This window comes from Eubalaena glacialis, chromosome 14 (genome assembly GCF_028564815.1).
Source record: "Eubalaena glacialis isolate mEubGla1 chromosome 14, mEubGla1.1.hap2.+ XY, whole genome shotgun sequence".
In the NCBI taxonomy this organism is placed as follows: Eukaryota; Metazoa; Chordata; class Mammalia; order Artiodactyla; family Balaenidae; genus Eubalaena; species Eubalaena glacialis.
This window is the reverse complement of record NC_083729.1, coordinates 79379271-79395737: the sequence shown is the minus strand read 5'-3', so window position 1 is coordinate 79395737 and position 16467 is coordinate 79379271. Positions and strand designations below refer to the sequence as shown.

At 47.6% G+C, this 16467-nt stretch overlaps 1 protein-coding gene across 5 annotated transcripts; it reads left to right on the top strand.

The window, feature by feature from the left end:
* The first annotated feature begins 3208 nt into the window (after nt 1-3208).
* GGCX (gamma-glutamyl carboxylase) lies at nt 3209-16156 on the top strand. Of its 5 annotated transcripts, none has more exons than XM_061210554.1 (15): nt 3211-3323; nt 3717-3887; nt 5021-5179; nt 5482-5647; nt 7323-7401; nt 7834-7940; nt 8811-8974; nt 9324-9589; nt 9737-9868; nt 10258-10409; nt 10851-11020; nt 11236-11366; nt 12001-12148; nt 12325-12520; nt 12953-16156. In XM_061210554.1, the coding sequence occupies exons 1-15, from the start codon at nt 3281-3283 to the stop codon at nt 13143-13145; spliced, it is 2277 nt and encodes a 758-aa protein (XP_061066537.1). In that variant the 5' UTR covers nt 3211-3280; the 3' UTR covers nt 13146-16156. The 5 variants fall into 5 exon arrangements, with proteins under 5 accessions (XP_061066541.1, XP_061066537.1, XP_061066539.1 ...); XM_061210556.1 differs by having other exon boundaries at nt 12994-13133; XM_061210555.1 differs by lacking the exon at nt 3211-3323 and adding an exon at nt 3446-3523.
* Nucleotides 16157-16467: the final 311 nt, after the last annotated feature.

The window sequence follows — 16467 nt, the reverse complement described above, 5'->3', positions numbered from 1 at the left end:
AGCCACAACTACTGAGCCTGCGCTCTAGAGCCAGTGAGCCACAACTACTGAGCCCGTGTGCCACAACTACTGAAGCCCACGCGCCTAGAGCCTGTGCTCCGCAACAAGAGAAGCCACCGCAGTGAAAAGCCCGCGCACCACAATGAAGAGTAGCCCCCGCTCGCCTCAACTTGAGAAAGCCTGCGCGCAGCAACGAAGACCCAACACAGCCAAAAATAAATTAATTAATTAATTAAATAAATTTTAAAAAAAAGCAATGGTGGCAAAACTGCTGGCAACTTAGCAGGAGTGGGACAGTGGAACCAAATTGTAGTAGTAGTCATTGCATTCCTTCTTGCCATGCGTTTGCAATTTTTAAAAAATGCCAGTGTGCAGCCTAAAAAAAAAAAAAAAAGAAAAGAAAATGCCAGTGTCAATTAAGAACACTCTTAATGAAGAAGTACAAATTAATAATTTTATAAACTCTTGACACTGGTATACAGATCTTTTTACTATTTTGTGTGAAGAAATGGGAAATATGCATACAATGCTTCTGCATACCCAAATACGATGTTTCATAGTTTCTAAGAAAAAGCACTTGTGCAATTAAACTGTGAGCTCAACTCACCTTTGTTTGTTTTCAAATTAATAGATTTTATTTTTCTGAGTAGTACAGACAGTTCCCATACACCCCTTCATGCTCTCCCTGTTTCTCCTATTACTAACATCTTGCATTAGTGTGGTATATTTGTTACAATTGATAAGCTAATAGTGATATTAATAACAAAGTTCATGGTTTACATTAGGGTTCATTCTTTATATTATACATTCTATGGGTTTTGACAAATATATAATGACGTGAACTCACCAAGACACCATTAGAGTATCATACAGAACAGTTTCACTTCTCTAAAAATCCTCTGTGCTACATTCTTCTCTCCCTTCCTCCCCCCCAATCCCTGGCAACCACCAATCTTTTTGCTATCTCCATAGTTTTGCCTTTTCCAGGTTATCACACAGTATGTAGCCATTTCAGATTGGTTTATTTCAGTTAGCAATATGCACTTAAGCTTCCTTCATGTCTTTTTGTGGCTTAATAGCTCATTTCATTTTATCACTGAATATTCCATCATATGGATGTGCTAGTTTATTTTACCCATTCACCTACTGAAGGACATTTTGGTTGCTTTCAAGTTTGGGCAATTATAAATAATGCTGCTGTACATTCACGTGCAGGTTTTGTGTGGGCATCAGTTTTCAACTCATTTGGGTAAATACCAAGGAGCACAATTGCTGGATCATATGGTAAGAGTATGTGGAGTCTTGTAAGAAACTGCCAAAACTGTCTTCCAATGTGGCTGTACCATTTTGCAGTCCCACGAGTAATGGAAGCAGAGTTCCTGTTGCTCCACATCCTCGCCAGCATTTGTTGTTGTCAGTGCCTTGGATTTCAACTATTCTAATAGTATCTCACTGCTGTTTTATTTTACCATATTGTATTTTTTGGCCATGCCAAGCAGCTTTCGGGATCTTAGTTCCCCAACCAGGGACTCAACCCGGGGCACAGCAATGAAAGCGCCTAGTCCTAACCACTGGATCGTCAGGGAATTCCCAAATTTGCAATTTCCTAATAATATAAGATGTTGAGCATCTTTGCTTTTGTCTTTTTTTTTTTAAACAAAGTACCATTTTACTTGAAAGGACATTGGACAAACTATGGTTATTCAAACTGGTGCATTTAGCAAATATTTTCTCAAAAATGAAAGGAGCCAGTTCGTTCAAGGAAAACAATAAATGGTATTTGTTGCCAATGGTAAATTTGAGCTTCCAAGTGAAAATTAAAATTTTGAAAACTTGTATCTGCCACTGTGAGCCTGGCAGCTTCCCAACGTTTAAGAGACTCTGCATTTAAAAGAGCTGTGTAACTCAGTGAACCAATGTTTTCCAAATTACCATGCATATTTTACAAAATCATGCGTGAGTAAAAGGTCCATTCAAAGTGCAAGATATACCAATGATTTTAATGTAATAGAGCATAAAGTTCATTATATGATTTCCAATTTCACATCTGACTAACCATTAAAAAACGACTACTTGTAAGTTTTGGTGTGGTACAAAAGAATATCCACAGTTACCTAAACAGGCTATTAAAATGTTTCTCTTTTTTCCAACTAAGTATCGGTAAGACCAGGTTTCCTTCACATACTTCAATCAACACCATTTCACAACAGATGGAATGCAGAAGCAGATATGAGAATCCAGCTTTCTTCAATGAAGCCAAACAGTAAAGAGATTTGCATGTAAAATAATACTATTCTCATGTATTTTCTTGGTGTGGAAAATATACTTTTTCTCTTAAAAAGGTTATTTATATAAACATGTAATGGGTTTATTACTTTTTTCTTTTAGTGAATCAATACATATTTTAAACATTTCTCAGTGTAAATTTCCAATACGGTAAATACGGGGAAATATAACCCATTATAAACAAAAGCTCTTTAGGGTTCTCAATAATGTGTGTAGCAGTGTAGAGGGGTTCTGAGACTAAAAAATGTGAGAACCCCTGGTCTAAGATGCCTTCCTCTGATCCTGCTGGTCAATCCCAGTGCAGAGAATTAGATGTTACAATGCTGTTCAAGACTCAGCTCTCTAAGACTGTCCTTGATCGACCACTCCATTCACTGCCCCTACTCTGCATACCCTCTGCAGCTATGTTGTTCCGGTTTCCCCTGCTGCTTTCAAACCTCTGGTTCATGGCAGGTACTGGAAGAGAGAATAAAGAAACTTGCACACAGTCTCTAGACCGGGGCAGCCCTTCCAGGTGCGTCCTAATTCGGCGGGAACCTCTCTGGGAAGAGTCTGACATTTGCGCCCGCGCTGCTCACATCTGGAGAGGCCTAATGGGGGCGGGGAGTGACCCAGGGAAGTTGCGGGCGCTCGGAGTCTTCTTAGGTTGAAAGCGCGGAGAGGGATCGGGAAGCCTCAGGGAAGAGACTGGTCATTCGGCGGAATAGAGGCAGGTCCGGTGACATCTTCGCTCCTCCTCGGTCAGCGGGGAGGGCGGGGCCTGACCACGCCCCTTCGCGGCCGCTTCGCCCCGCCCCAAGGCTCCTCGCTCCGCCCTCTGCCGCCAAGCAGAGAGCCCGGCGCGGGCGACTAGGGCTCTTCACGACAGTCCCGGCACTTTCCGGCCGGCCTCGCGGTTGCTGATGTGTTGGGGAGGCGGGACTTAGGGGAGTTTTCCCTCGCGACGCCACCTACTCGGACGCTGTCGCTGTGGCCGACCAACCTCCCCGAGGCCATGGCGGTGTCTGCTCGGTCTGCGCGGTCCCCGCCCGACTCAGGTAGGGTCAGAGCCCCGCCTTGTGGCGGATAGAGAGGGGCGCGGGTTTCAGAGGGGTGGGGGCGGGAGGACTTCCCTGTGGGACCTGGGGAAGGGAGCCTCCGATGGGAAGGAGCCATAGAGAGAGATTGCAGTCTTCGGCTTCGGGGTGGTGATGACATTCAGGACGCTTTGCGGCTAGGGGGCTGCTGTCTGAGAAAGGTTCTGGGGCATTGGGGGATCCTGGAGGAGGGGCTGCACTGCAGGGATGTTTCGGGTAGTCAGAGATCAGTGGGAGAATCCAGGTAGGCAGAAGCCCTGGGCCTGTGATTTCTGTGATTTGAGGAGGAGCCTATTTTAAAGCATCTCCATTCCCATACGCGCACACACAACTTTCTCCATTTATCGGTTGCAGATAAAGTACAGAAACATAAGGCTGGACAGACCTCAGGGCGCCGTCAGGGCAGCCGAATGGGGAAGCTCTTGGGTTTTGAGTGGACAGATGTGTCCAGCTGGGGGAGGCTGGTGACCCTGCTGAATAGACCAACGGATCCTGCAAGCCTGGCAGTCTTCCGTTTTCTCTTTGGTAAGTCCAGTTTCTGGGAGGGGCCAGCGTGGTTGGGGGTGGGAAAATGACGATCGTCCCTTGTCCATTTTTTGGATACTTACTTGCTTAGTGGACTTAGCTTCCTTTTCCTAAGAGCTGAAGTTACTGATATCCTGGAAGAGGTCGTTGTGACCCAGTTTTGTCTCCAATTAGGATTTGGAGACCAGAAATGCTTTGATCTGAGGCTATAGGAAATATAGAGGTAGAGGAACGGGAACCCATTTTATTTGTGGCATGAAGTTGCCCAGTAAGTATGCTAAGGACTAGACTTTAGAGAAATGGCAGGGGTGACAGGGCAGACATTTAGGCTGTGACTCCCTAATCCAAATCTTTCTAACTCATAGGCCACAGCATGTATGTTTGGAATGGATTACAGATATGCTGAGATATTACTCCCCTGAACCCAGTGGTTCTCCACGGGGAGTGATTTTGCTCTCCAGGGGACATTTGGCAATGTCTGTAGACATTTGTATTTGTCACATCTTGGGGGTGGGAGGGAAGGGGAATAGGTGGTTACTGGCATCTACACAGAAGCCAGGGATGCTGCTGCGTGACCTATGAACCACACGATAGCCCTCCCAGCAAATAATTAACCAGGCCAAACTGAATAGTCCTAGGGTTGAGAAATCTTGCCTTAACTGGAGATGCCTTCCTGGCCTGAGTAGCCCCTTCTGTTTACCCCAGTGTGCTGGCCAGATACTGCTCTGCCAGGTGTGCCAGGAAGTAAAAGAGGTTGAGGAGCACCACCCCAGAGCATTTTCTGTAGCCAGTAGGGCAAACCTTTACAAATATTACTATCAAAACCTGAACAGCTTTGATCGCATTTTGTACACTTCTTTCATTTAATCTTCTCTGAAACCCTGCAAAATATTATGAGCCCCCTTTCACAAATGGGGAATTGGCTCAGTGAGGCGCAGTGGCTGTCTGAGATCACACAACTGGCATGATGCCTAGCACAGAGTAGGCGCTCCGTGATTATTGTTGAATGAATTCTTTCCGGGGTTAGGGAAGAAGTCTGACCCTGGAGCTGGGTGTGCTCGACTGTATTCCAGCGTGTTCCACGGCTCGCTTTGCTAAGGCCTAACGGCCCCCCTCCCCCTCTGCCTTCTCAGGGCTGATGATGGTGCTGGACATTCCCCAGGAGCGGGGGCTCAGCTCCCTGGACCGAAGATACCTGGATGGGCTGGAGGTGTGCCGCTTCCCGTTGCTGGACGCCCTGCAGCCACTGCCACTTGACTGGATGTATCTGGTCTACACCATCATGTTTCTGGGTGAGGGAAACTGTAGGAGAGAAACCCAGAAATACAAAGCATGCTGGTGAATGACCAAGGTCTTGGGTTTCTTATTTCACTTCCTCTGTGACTTATAATTTCATTCTGCTGACCTGTGTGTCATCTGAGCTGTGACCCCGTAACTCTGTTTAAAATGTTGAGATAACATTTAATTGAAATTTATTTTCACCTGGTTGTAAAATGTCTGATGACCTTTCCTAATCCTACCCACAGCCTGTCCCAGGGGAGCTGGGCCTGTAGTGCCCCTCTGACCTCTTAATCCTCTTCCCCACAAATCCCAGGGGCGCTGGGCATGATGCTGGGCCTGCGCTACCGGATAAGCTGTGTGTTATTCCTGCTGCCATACTGGTATGTGTTTCTTCTGGACAAGACATCGTGGAACAACCACTCCTATCTGTATGGTTTGTTGGCCTTTCAGCTGACGTTCATGGATGCAAACCGCTACTGGTATGAGTCTGGGGAAAAGAGGGAGGGGTTGGCTGCGTCAGGATGGTTACCAGAGATAGGGGCCCGGTGAGGTCCTAGAATTTGTCCCAGCAAACGTATTTTCAGCCATGCGTTGCAGAGTGTGGTTACGGGGTGACACTTTGATTTGGATGGATTTGGGAGAGGGAAGGGTCCGTGAGGTTGGGGCTCTTGGGGTGACAAAAAAGCAAAATGGCTCCATTCCCACCCCTTCACTCTTTCCCTATCTCCCCAGGTGCCTTGATCTATCCACTTCCTGTAATCCTCTTAGAGAGAAGAAGAGAAGACTAAAACCAGACATAGCTGTTTTCAGATACTACAAGGGTGGTCATGTGGAAGAGGGAGCAGACTTTCTCTGTGTGAGCCCAGAGGGGCAGAGTTAGAGCCAAGAGTAGAAGTTGCTGTGGGGCAGAGTCATGTCAGAAGGAGAGGGCCCACCAGGGCTGCTGAGCAGTGCTGTCCCGGGAGGAGGTAACGCTCCTCGACCTCTGGCTCAGGTGACCATCTCTCAGGGGAGATGGAGAAGGGATTTGGAGACAGGGTGGCAGGGTAGATGAGCTTTAAGGATTCTCCCATTATTAAGTGAAAAGCGAGTATGAGCTGTCAGTAACATGAGTATAGGGGGAAAAAATCTCAAACATTGGATTTGTTGGTGATTTATCAGTCATTAATTAAACTTCATTCATCAACACACACATGCAGATACCCCTTTTGTAAACCTTTACATTCATTCAGAGTGGCCAGCTGTCATCACAAAGAGGCACTTTTGACAGAATACTCCTGAAAAGTCTCATTTTTATGACTTTTACACAGTTTGAAAAAATATCCATCACTTACTGAAGGCTTTCCACGTGCCAGACACTATGCTAAACACTTGTAATTTTTCCACATTATAACCCCATTAGGTCCATAGTGCTGTTCCCATTTTATAGATGAAGAAACTAAGGCTTAGAGAAGTAAAGGACTTGCCTAGGGTCACATAGCATGCAAGGGGCGTAAGTGAGACTCCAGGTCTCCTTAACTACGGACTCCCATGCTCTTGACCACAAGTGTAAGCTGCCCCTTTCCTGGCTTCTCTGCTCATTCTGTGTCTTCTTGAAAACCTACTTTGCTTCTGCCTCCCCAGAATACATCTAATCTTAGTAGCCTGGTTTTATCAGTTCTTAGCCTAGGTAAGCTGTTAGCAGGTACCCTCTGGCACTAGATCCTAGCATCCAGGTCTATGAAGTATCAGTTTGTCTTGGAAATTGAAACTTCTTTTTAAATGCACTATATATATTTTCATACACCTTTAGCTTTTCAAACGTTGCCTCAAATTCGTTCTTTTTCATATTCAGCCATATTCTAGCATTGTAGTCTTGTTCCCAATCTATTTCTTTAGGAGAAACTGATTTGCTAACTAAACGAATGGTAAACACTGAACTTTTTGTTGTTATAACTCACTAGTAATATTTCTGTTATGACTTAAAATAGTCGTTGTTGCAGTATGCTCATATAATTCTAAAGGACCTCAGAATAGCCCAGAGGACCAGAGAAGGTGTGGGAGACGTCCTGGGATAGAGAGAGCATTACATTTAAAAAGCATTTCTACCAATCCCAAGGTAGAAATGGGACTGGACTAAGAAGCTGTCCTCCATCCTTCTCCCCCTCGCTGCAGGTCTGTGGATGGCCTGCTGAATGCCCGGAAGCGGAACGCCCACGTGCCCCTTTGGAACTATGCTGTGCTGCGTGGCCAGGTACAGGATTTCAGGAGAGGGGGAGGTGTTCTCAACAGCCATTGTCAACACGGCTGTCCCACTGCCAGACTGCGCTCTGCTCTGCCTCCCTGGATCTTCTCTTTTTCCCCTTTTGCTGGAAAGCTGGGCTGGCTTTCCCCTTGTTTCCAACCCCCTAATCTCTGGGGTCTCTCACCTTGTCATAGAAAGAGTCGAGCTTTGTTCCCGCTGGATTAGAATCCTCATGAGGAAGGAGTAACATTATGACTTTCCTTGGTGCCTAGTACTGTGCCTGGCATCTGTAGGATGTCGAGTGAGTGAATATGTGAGATGAGTGAATAGAAGAACGGATCTAGTCTCCCTTGGGCCCTGAACTGGCATCAGAACTGATTTGTGACTGTCTGTAGAGGACAAGGTTCTGACTTTGTTTGAACATTTGTCTTGTGTTTGCAGATCTTCATCGTGTACTTCATTGCGGGCGTGAAAAAGCTGGACGCAGACTGGGTGGAAGGCTACTCCATGGACTACCTGTCCCGGCACTGGCTCTTCAGTCCCTTCAAGTGAGCGGCAGGGCAGAGGCCTCAGGTGGCCCAGGTGCAGAGTGGGGGGCTCGCCTCCCTCAGGTCTGCGGTCACGGCTGCTCTTCCCACTTTGCCTGAATTTGCCACGTGTTTCCCTCTGTCCACTCATCTCCCTGTTCAGCGGAAGGCAGCGTCGATGGTATCAAAAGATCTAGGCCTCGCTGCCCCTGGGAGACTTACAGTGTGGGCGGAAACAAAGGGAAAAGCAGTCAAAGAAAGGAAAGCGCCGGTGCTGGGTGGCTTGGTGAGTGAGGCAGTGGCCCCAGCAGTCGCTGTGGTGGTGCCTCTGTCCTCGGGTTGCCACCCCAGCCTCTCGCCGGGACCCGTTGGCCGGCGTGCGGAGCAGATGGACGGTCGACGCCCCTTCCCCCGACAATACCGTTGTTGCCAACTCTTTCCAAGACAGAGCTGCTCCTCTCTGACCTCACTCTTCCTCCCATTTCTTCCTTCCTCTTGTTTTACTTTGTTCTTTTCCCTCTTTCCTGTCATCTCCCAGTTCCTAAAGTTTGACACCATGTTGATGTTAGCCAAACGTTCCCCTATTAAAGTTTCTTTTCACGTATAACCTCCACGAAGAACCTGCGCGCCACAACACACACTGCTCAATCAAATTGTGCCCTCGGAGATGCACTCTTGCTTATTACATAGGGTATGTTGAAAAAAGATGGCCACCTAAAGTATGTGGAAATGAAGAGGGGTTGGAAAACCCTACCAGAGGATGTCTTTGTGCGGAGTTCTTCCACCCACCTGCTGGGGTGGATCCTGCAGCAAGGACAGGACAGCAGAGGTACATCTGCTGTGAGTATGCCATGAGTGCTGGTGCCTGACCTTTGACCCTGGTGTCCGCAGATTTGTATTGTCTGAGGAGATGACTAGTCTGCTGGTGGTGCACTGGTGCGGACTGCTGCTCGACCTCTCTGCCGGTTTCCTGCTCTTCTTTGACGCCTCAAGATCCATTGGCCTCCTCTTCGTGTCCTACTTCCACTGCATGAATTCCCAGCTCTTCAGCATTGGTCAGTTCCTGTAGTCTGGTGGGAAATAGGAAACCACAGGTGTGCAGGGGAGGGACGAGCCAGCGGCATGTGTGGCAGTGGGAGGTGGTGACAGGGACGGGTGCCAAGCTGTGCCGGATGCGGTCTCTGTGAGATGGAAACAAACAGGGAGGCGGCTGGCGGCTTCCGGGCTCAGCTAGTACGTTGTGTAGTAAGTTTCTCCGGGGAGAGATAGACTGGAGTTGAGGACTTCTTTCATCATCAGTGGAGTACCTGGGAAAGGCTGCCTAGGGGAAGGGGGTTGAGGCGATTACCCACGTTTTCCTCCGGCCAAACTCCCGACGTGCTGGTTTTCTCCCTGCTTTTCTAGGTATGTTCCCCTACGTCATGCTGGCCAGCAGCCCTCTCTTCTGCTCTCCCGAGTGGCCTCGGAAGCTGGTGGCTCACTGCCCGAAAAGGCTGCAAGAACTGCTGCCCCTCAGGACTGCCCCCCAGCCCAGTGCTTCGTGCGTGTATAAGAGGAGCCGGGCCAAAGGTGGTCAGAAGCCAGGGCTGCGCCATCGGCTGGGCACCGCCTTCACCCTGCTCTACCTCCTGGAGCAGCTCTTCCTGCCCTATTCCCATTTCCTCACCCAGGTACGTGTGGGCTGGGGGTTACCTTGGATAGCGGTGGAGGCAACGGCAACCGGGAGAGAATGGGGCTGGTGTTGCAGACCTCTCTTGGCGGAGGATGGTGTTAGCGTGAGGACCGTCGAGCTGATTGCCGCTTCCCTGCCTCCTCAGGGCTATAACAACTGGACAAACGGGCTGTACGGCTATTCCTGGGACATGATGGTGCACTCCCGCTCCCACCAGCACGTGAAGATCACCTACCGTGATGGCCGCACTGGCGAGCTGGGCTACCTTAACCCTGGGGTGAGATGTCTGATGCTGACGATTTACTGGCCTTCAGAGGCCCCCGTGAGCTTTGGGGTCTGGTTTGGTCGTAAACACAATTATGAAATAAAACACATTTGGGTCCACTCTGCCCTTTCTCTGGAGCCCCGTGGAGCACTTCTTTGGTGGGGGTTGAAATAGGGCGATGTCGTTCACTTCCCTGAACTGAGATGAGATTTAGGAAAGGTGAGTACCACTAGCCCAGCAATGAAAAATTCTTCCAGCGAGTTTTTTGGGGTTTTGTTGTTGTTGCTGTTTCTCTGTCAGAACTGGCAGCAGGCAGGGGTCTCTCTGTGCCGTTGGCATTGCATGACCTGTCCAGAGGCTCCATAACAATGAGGTGGGACTAACGTGGGGGTTTGGGGCAGGTATTCACACAGAGCCGGCGTTGGAAGGATCATGCGGACATGCTGAAGCAATATGCCACTTGCCTGAGCCGCCTGCTTCCCAAGTACAATGTCACTGAGCCCCAGATCTTCTTTGATATTTGGGTCTCCATCAATGACCGCTTCCAGCAGAGGTGGGCAAGGGGAGCAGAGAAGGGGGAGAAATGAAGTCTAGCTCTTTCTGCCAAGATGAATAGCCCATGCTCCCCAGTGTTGTCTTGCTTGAAAGGCTGTCCTCTGGTGCATGTCCCTGTTGACCTGGTTGTGGGCATAGCTGATTGCTTCCAGCAGGGGGCACCATCATCCTGAAGAAAAGGTAACGCACTTACTCTTTTAGAAGCTGTTATCACAGCTCTCCGCAGGTGGCCACTAACTCCCACTCTTCCCAGTGCTCCAGAATCTCTTTCCCCTCCTCTCTCTGTCCCAAACTGGCAATAACATGCTGACATAGGCCATTTCTTCTTTCTGGAAAACCCTGTTTCCTCTATCTGGGAACAGTGATGAAAAGAACAGAACCGGAAATGCCGGTGCATAGGTGGCTGTGGCCTCCACAGAACATGGTTTTCTTTCCTAAGGATTTTTGACCCTCGTGTGGACATCGTGCAGGCTACCTGGTCCCCCTTCCAGCGTACACCTTGGCTGCAGCCGCTACTGATGGACCTGTCTCCCTGGAGAACCAAATTACAGGAAATCAAGAGCAGCCTGGACAACCACACCGAAGTGGTCTTCATTGCAGATTTCCCTGGTACGGAGGAGAGCAAGGAGGCTTTGCTGTCTCCCTCCTGGCTTCGTTGGCCAGGGATATGGCGTGTGATGGAGCGGGGAGGGGCCTCTCCTGGTGGGAGGAAGGTTTTTGAAACCTGAGGTGGAGGGTGGCGGTGAAGGTGTGATTTCTCTGTTCCGTCTGGGGGTGAGTTCACTCCACCATGGGGTGGGTTGGGGAACTCTTGCCCCTGGCAGGGCTGCACCTGGAGAACTTTGTGAGTGAAGACCTGGGCAACACTAGCATCCAGCTGCTGCAGGGGGAGGTAACTGTGGAGCTGGTGGCAGAACAGAAGAACCAGACTCTTCAGGAGGGAGAAAAAATGCAGGTATTTTGCTTGAATTAACAATGGTAGAGGAACCACCACTTCCCTGGTGGTCCAGTGGTTAAGAATCCACCTTCCAATGCAGGGGACATGGGTACAATCCCTGGTTGGGGAACTAACATCCTACATGCTATGGGGCAACTAAGCCTGCCCGCGCCACAACTACTGATCCCACGCCACAACTAGAGAGCCCGTGTGCCGCAACTACTGAGCCCACACACCCTGGAGCCCGTGCGCCACAACTAGAGAGAAGCCTGTGTGCCGCAATGAAGGTCCCGCATGCTGCAACTAAGACCCAATGCAGCCAAATAAATAAATAAATATTAAAAAAACAAAAACAACGACAGAAAAAAACAACGGTAGAAAAGTTTAGACGAGTAGAGTTGATTTATTACAGACTCAAAATACTTTAACATAACAATAACGCAGTGGGAGCTCAAAAAAGCAAGGGCCCGGCGGGGGGTGGGGTGGGGGGGGGTGCTGTGAATAGCCTCATTCAGGGTTCTAGAGGTCAGTTCCTTTGGACTCCAAAACACAAGAAAAAAGATGTCTGGGGCGGGGTACAGTGTAGGGAGGCCATAGGCTGGCTAGGGAAAGGCTAGAGGATGAAAGAGATCAGTTTCTTCCCTCTTTTCAGTTGCCTGCTGGTGAGTACCATAAGGTGTATACAGTGTCGCCCAGTCCTTCCTGCTACATGTACATCTATGTCAACACTACAGAGCTTGCACTGGAGCAAGACCTGGCATACCTGCAAGAATTGAAGGAGAAGGTGGAGAATGGAAGTGGTGAGTATATGAAGATTTGGGCTGAGATAGCCCGCTTTACAAGAAGTCAGGGTTGTGAGTGAGGATCTAGCCATTAAAGAATGAACTTGAAGCGTCTAGCTGGGGAAAGGGGAGTTCTGGGAGAGAGAATGCTGTCTCTCTCTCAGTGATTCCTCTTTTTGCCCTCTTCCGGGCAGAAACAGAGCCTCTGCCTCCAGAGCTGCAACCTCTGCTGGAAGGGGAAGTCAAAGGGGGCCCTGAGCCAACACCGCTGGTTCAGACCTTTCTTAGACGCCAGCAAAGGCTCCAGGAGATCGAACGCCGGCGAAATGCCCCTTTCCACGAGCGACTCCTCCGCTTCTTGCTGCGAAAGCTCTATGTCTTTCGCCGCAGGTAAGTTTTACCCACAACAGTATGTGTCTTTGCCATCAGATGTTTGCAGGCTGAGTAACTTTTCTCTGCTGAGGGTAACAGTAGGGACTGTTTCCCAGGAAAGGACAAACCAGTGCCAGATTCCTCCCTTTTGCCCTCTCCATTCTCCTCTCCCTGATTGAATGGGAGAGTAAGTGGTGTCTGATGGCCGCTGTCTTGTTCTGCCTCAGCTTTTCTCCAGCCTCCCTGTGGGTTATTCCTACCCCACCCTGGAGTCCTCTACCAGACTGTATAAGGAGTGGGGTGCCCTTCCAACTGGGGTGTTGGGGTCCCTGGGGGGAGAGTCTCATTTATGCCTGGGTGAGGGGGTAGGACCAGGTGTCCCCTAAGGGCTTTGGCAGGAATGCCTATGTTGAAACAGTTTGGATTGCTGGCTTTTTCCCTCTTTTTCAGCTTTCTGATGACTTGTATCTCACTTCGAAATCTGGTATTAGGCCGCCCTTCCCTGGAGCAGCTGGCCCAAGAGGTGACGTACGCGAACTTGCGACCCTTTGATCCAGTTGGAGAGCCGAGTCCTTCAAACACAGATTCTTCAAATCCTAATCCTTCTGAGCCAAATGCTGACCCTGTTCACTCAGAGTTCTGAGGGAGGCCAGATGTTGGGTATAGATGTAGGAGCAGCCAGTCACAAGACCATTACCTATGCAGTGGACATCTGAAAAAATTACTTCAGATTTTTTTTACATTTTTCTTCCTTATCCATAGCTCTGATAAATTCAGAGGTGATAGATTAGAGGAACCAAGGAAGTAAAGCAAGGATAAGATTTATCAATCCAAGGTTGAGGGGCTTGGGGAGTTAAAAAACAACGTGAAAATGTCTTTCTAGGATGAAAGGGTAGGGATCAGGTTTAAAGTGACTGGCTCCTTGGTGAAAGAGATTTAATGTTCCATGATGAAAATAATTGCTGGCTGTTCTCAAGTGCTTGCCAGATGCTAGGCACTGTGTGAAGCGCTGTGCCAGCATTATTACATTTAGTCCTGAACGGCCATAAGCCCTATTTTATGGTTGGGGAAACTGAGGCTGAGAGGTAATATAATTTGCTCATAAGACATATACCTAATAAGGGATGGACTGATGGTTTGAACCTCAAGTCTGTTTGACTTAAGGTCCTGCACCCTGCTGCTTGTAATTTTCAGAATCCTTGACAATAATTCTGAAATAACGTAGCTTAAAACTTGTCCAGTTATAAAGTATGATTAGGATGGTGATCAGGTTTTAAATGCACACAGAATAATTTTCTCTTCACTGCAATTTTGGTTCCTTCTTTGTTCCTATTATTTATACAGCCAGTACGTTTTTCACTAGCAGTCATGAGCATAGTTAGAATAGCACAGGGTTAAACAAATAACGACATTTAGGTGATTAGTAGTGGTATTTATCTACAAATAAGCTTAGTATTTAGCATTATTCTAGCCTTTAATGAGCAGGAGGTGATGTAAAGTAAGATCTAACCAAACGTGGTGAGGGATTAGGGAATGTTTACAGTCACTTTGTAGACTTTGGATGTAGAAAGCTTGGATGTGATTCAGGAGGATCCTCAATTCTGTGAAAATTCAAAGGCCTGGCCCTGGGCTAGGAAGTTAGAATGCATAGAGTAATTAAAAAGAAAAAGACAAACAAACTAAAAAACAGGCCCTGCTTGGGAGCTCATGGTCTTCAGGCAGAGACCGTCAGTAGACTGGCAGTCCCAGTAACTTTGATAAAGGATCACATCTGTTTTCAGGCTTCTCTTCTCTTCCCATGCTCCACTCCACCCAGTCTCAGGGTTCTTTCCTAGGCAGCTGCCTTTTCACTGTACACACTTGGGATGATTGTCTATTCCATGGTTTCCAGTGATGCTGCTGCTTAGGTTTCTTTCCTGTGCCCTAGACCTGTATATCTAACTAGCTCCAGCTGGATATCCTACAGAGCTTTCAAACTTTGTCATAAACAGAACTTGCATTCATCCCCAACTCAGACTTGCGTCTCCTTTATTAGTGAATGGCAACTGTTTTTTTTTTTTTTTAACCAAGCCATCTGTGAGTCATCAGCCTTGACTCTTCCCTTTTCCTCACATTTCTTAAGATTTCACGTCCCATTAATTCTACCTCTTACTTCTTGGACCTGTTGAATTCATCTCTACCACCTCGTTCTTTCAGCCTTTATACTGGAATCCAGTTAGGGATAGACCAGAGCAGGGCTGCCATGTAGTTGTGCAGGTTGGGCCTGAATAAGGGCACCCAGCTGAGGCCAAGTGGGGCCTGGCAGTAAGTCCCTCTGATTCATACAAGGCATTTTGTGGGTCAGTGATGGCTGTGCCACAGGGCATCTTGCACCGATGTGGGGGAAACACTGGTTTTCAGTCCTTTTGCAGATCTCAGCGACACGATACACCTTGGCACCATGTCCTTCCCCGCAACCGCTGCCCACACCCTCCTTTTTACTTGGTTTAAAAAAAAAAAAAAAAAAAAGCTCTTCTTCACTTCAGAAGGAAACTCCTGCAAAAAATTATCTTTCTTAATACAGGCAAGGATGCTGCTTGCCTCCAACCTGTCTCATTTTCCAAATGAAAATGTTGGGGTGGGATGAAGAAAGGTGCTAGTCTAATACTGGTTAAGAAAAGCTGTTCACTGGTGAAAATCTGCGTTATTCAGGTTTCAGGAGTATTCAGGCCCTGGTAATTAATGTCCCTTTCGCCAGAAGGCTTTGCATCCTACCCCGAGCATTTAGATCTTCTGTCCCTGACCAGTGTCATCCCCCTTGAAACTCTGTAAAGTATGATTTTCAACTTAAACATGAAATAGGAATTTCCTTCCATGAACACTTTATGCTTTTGATTCTCAGCTGTAATCACCTTCACCCCTTGCTGTTTCATGCCTTTGCTTCTACTGTCCTCCCTCAGCTGGTTAATCCCCACCTCCACCCCAGGGCTAGGCAGAGGACAAGACACCTTGAAGGTCACTCTCTTTAGTCTGCCAGCTCCTTGAGAGCAGGGGTCATCCTAGTAAATAAATGTTGAACCGAACCTCAAAGCAGTTCTCTCTCTGGTGTTACTTCACCAGCGTACAGGCACGTACTCATCCTCATCCCCCCCATCTGGTCAAGATGGTTAACTTATCTTTAGACAGCAATGCAGTGGCATCTAAAGGCTTCTTGAAACTTTTTCTGGAGTTTTTCAACGTCATGCAAAGTTTAACTTCTCAAGTTTCAGCAGGCAGGTCAGAAGATTTAACCTTGTCTTCCCTCCCAAATATGTTTCTAAACTTCTAAGCCTCCAGGCAACCAGGTATAAGCATTCCTTGGGCCTCATGTCTGCAACAGCAGAGCACAGTGAAGTGTTTGAACCACTTGATCTCATACGTGGTGGTATGAACATGTGCCAAGTGGCTGCTAGGCTCAAGGAAGGATGGTCCAAGCTCTGGCTGATGAACCTTCTACAATTTTAGAATAAGCCTTTGGGAACTTGTTTAAATTTCATTTTGGCTCATTCATTATATAAGATATATTGGAAACTAGTCCTTCTCACCACTGTTTAAAACATGTAACTTGCAGCCTTTAATACCTGTTTATATAAAAGGGAAACTTAAGGCATTAAACTGTTTCTACATTTTCAAAAAGATGAAAATTGGTTTAAATTTTCGAGAGTGAACATTATCACTCCTTCCACATTACACTCACGTTAATGGTTTTTATGCCCTTAACCTTAGATAATTTAAAACACTGCTGATGGTATAGAACTGGCTGCTGTAATAAGGAGCTGTGAATTTTGCCCAGTGCATTGGCCAAAAAAGGCAGTGCTGGACAAACTGAGATCAAACCTTGAACTTTCTTAGTGCAAGGGATATGATTTATAAACCGTTTAAATGCCTGCAGTCAGGATTGAAGTGATTTCCCTAAACCATGGGTGGGATTACAATTACTCAGTTAA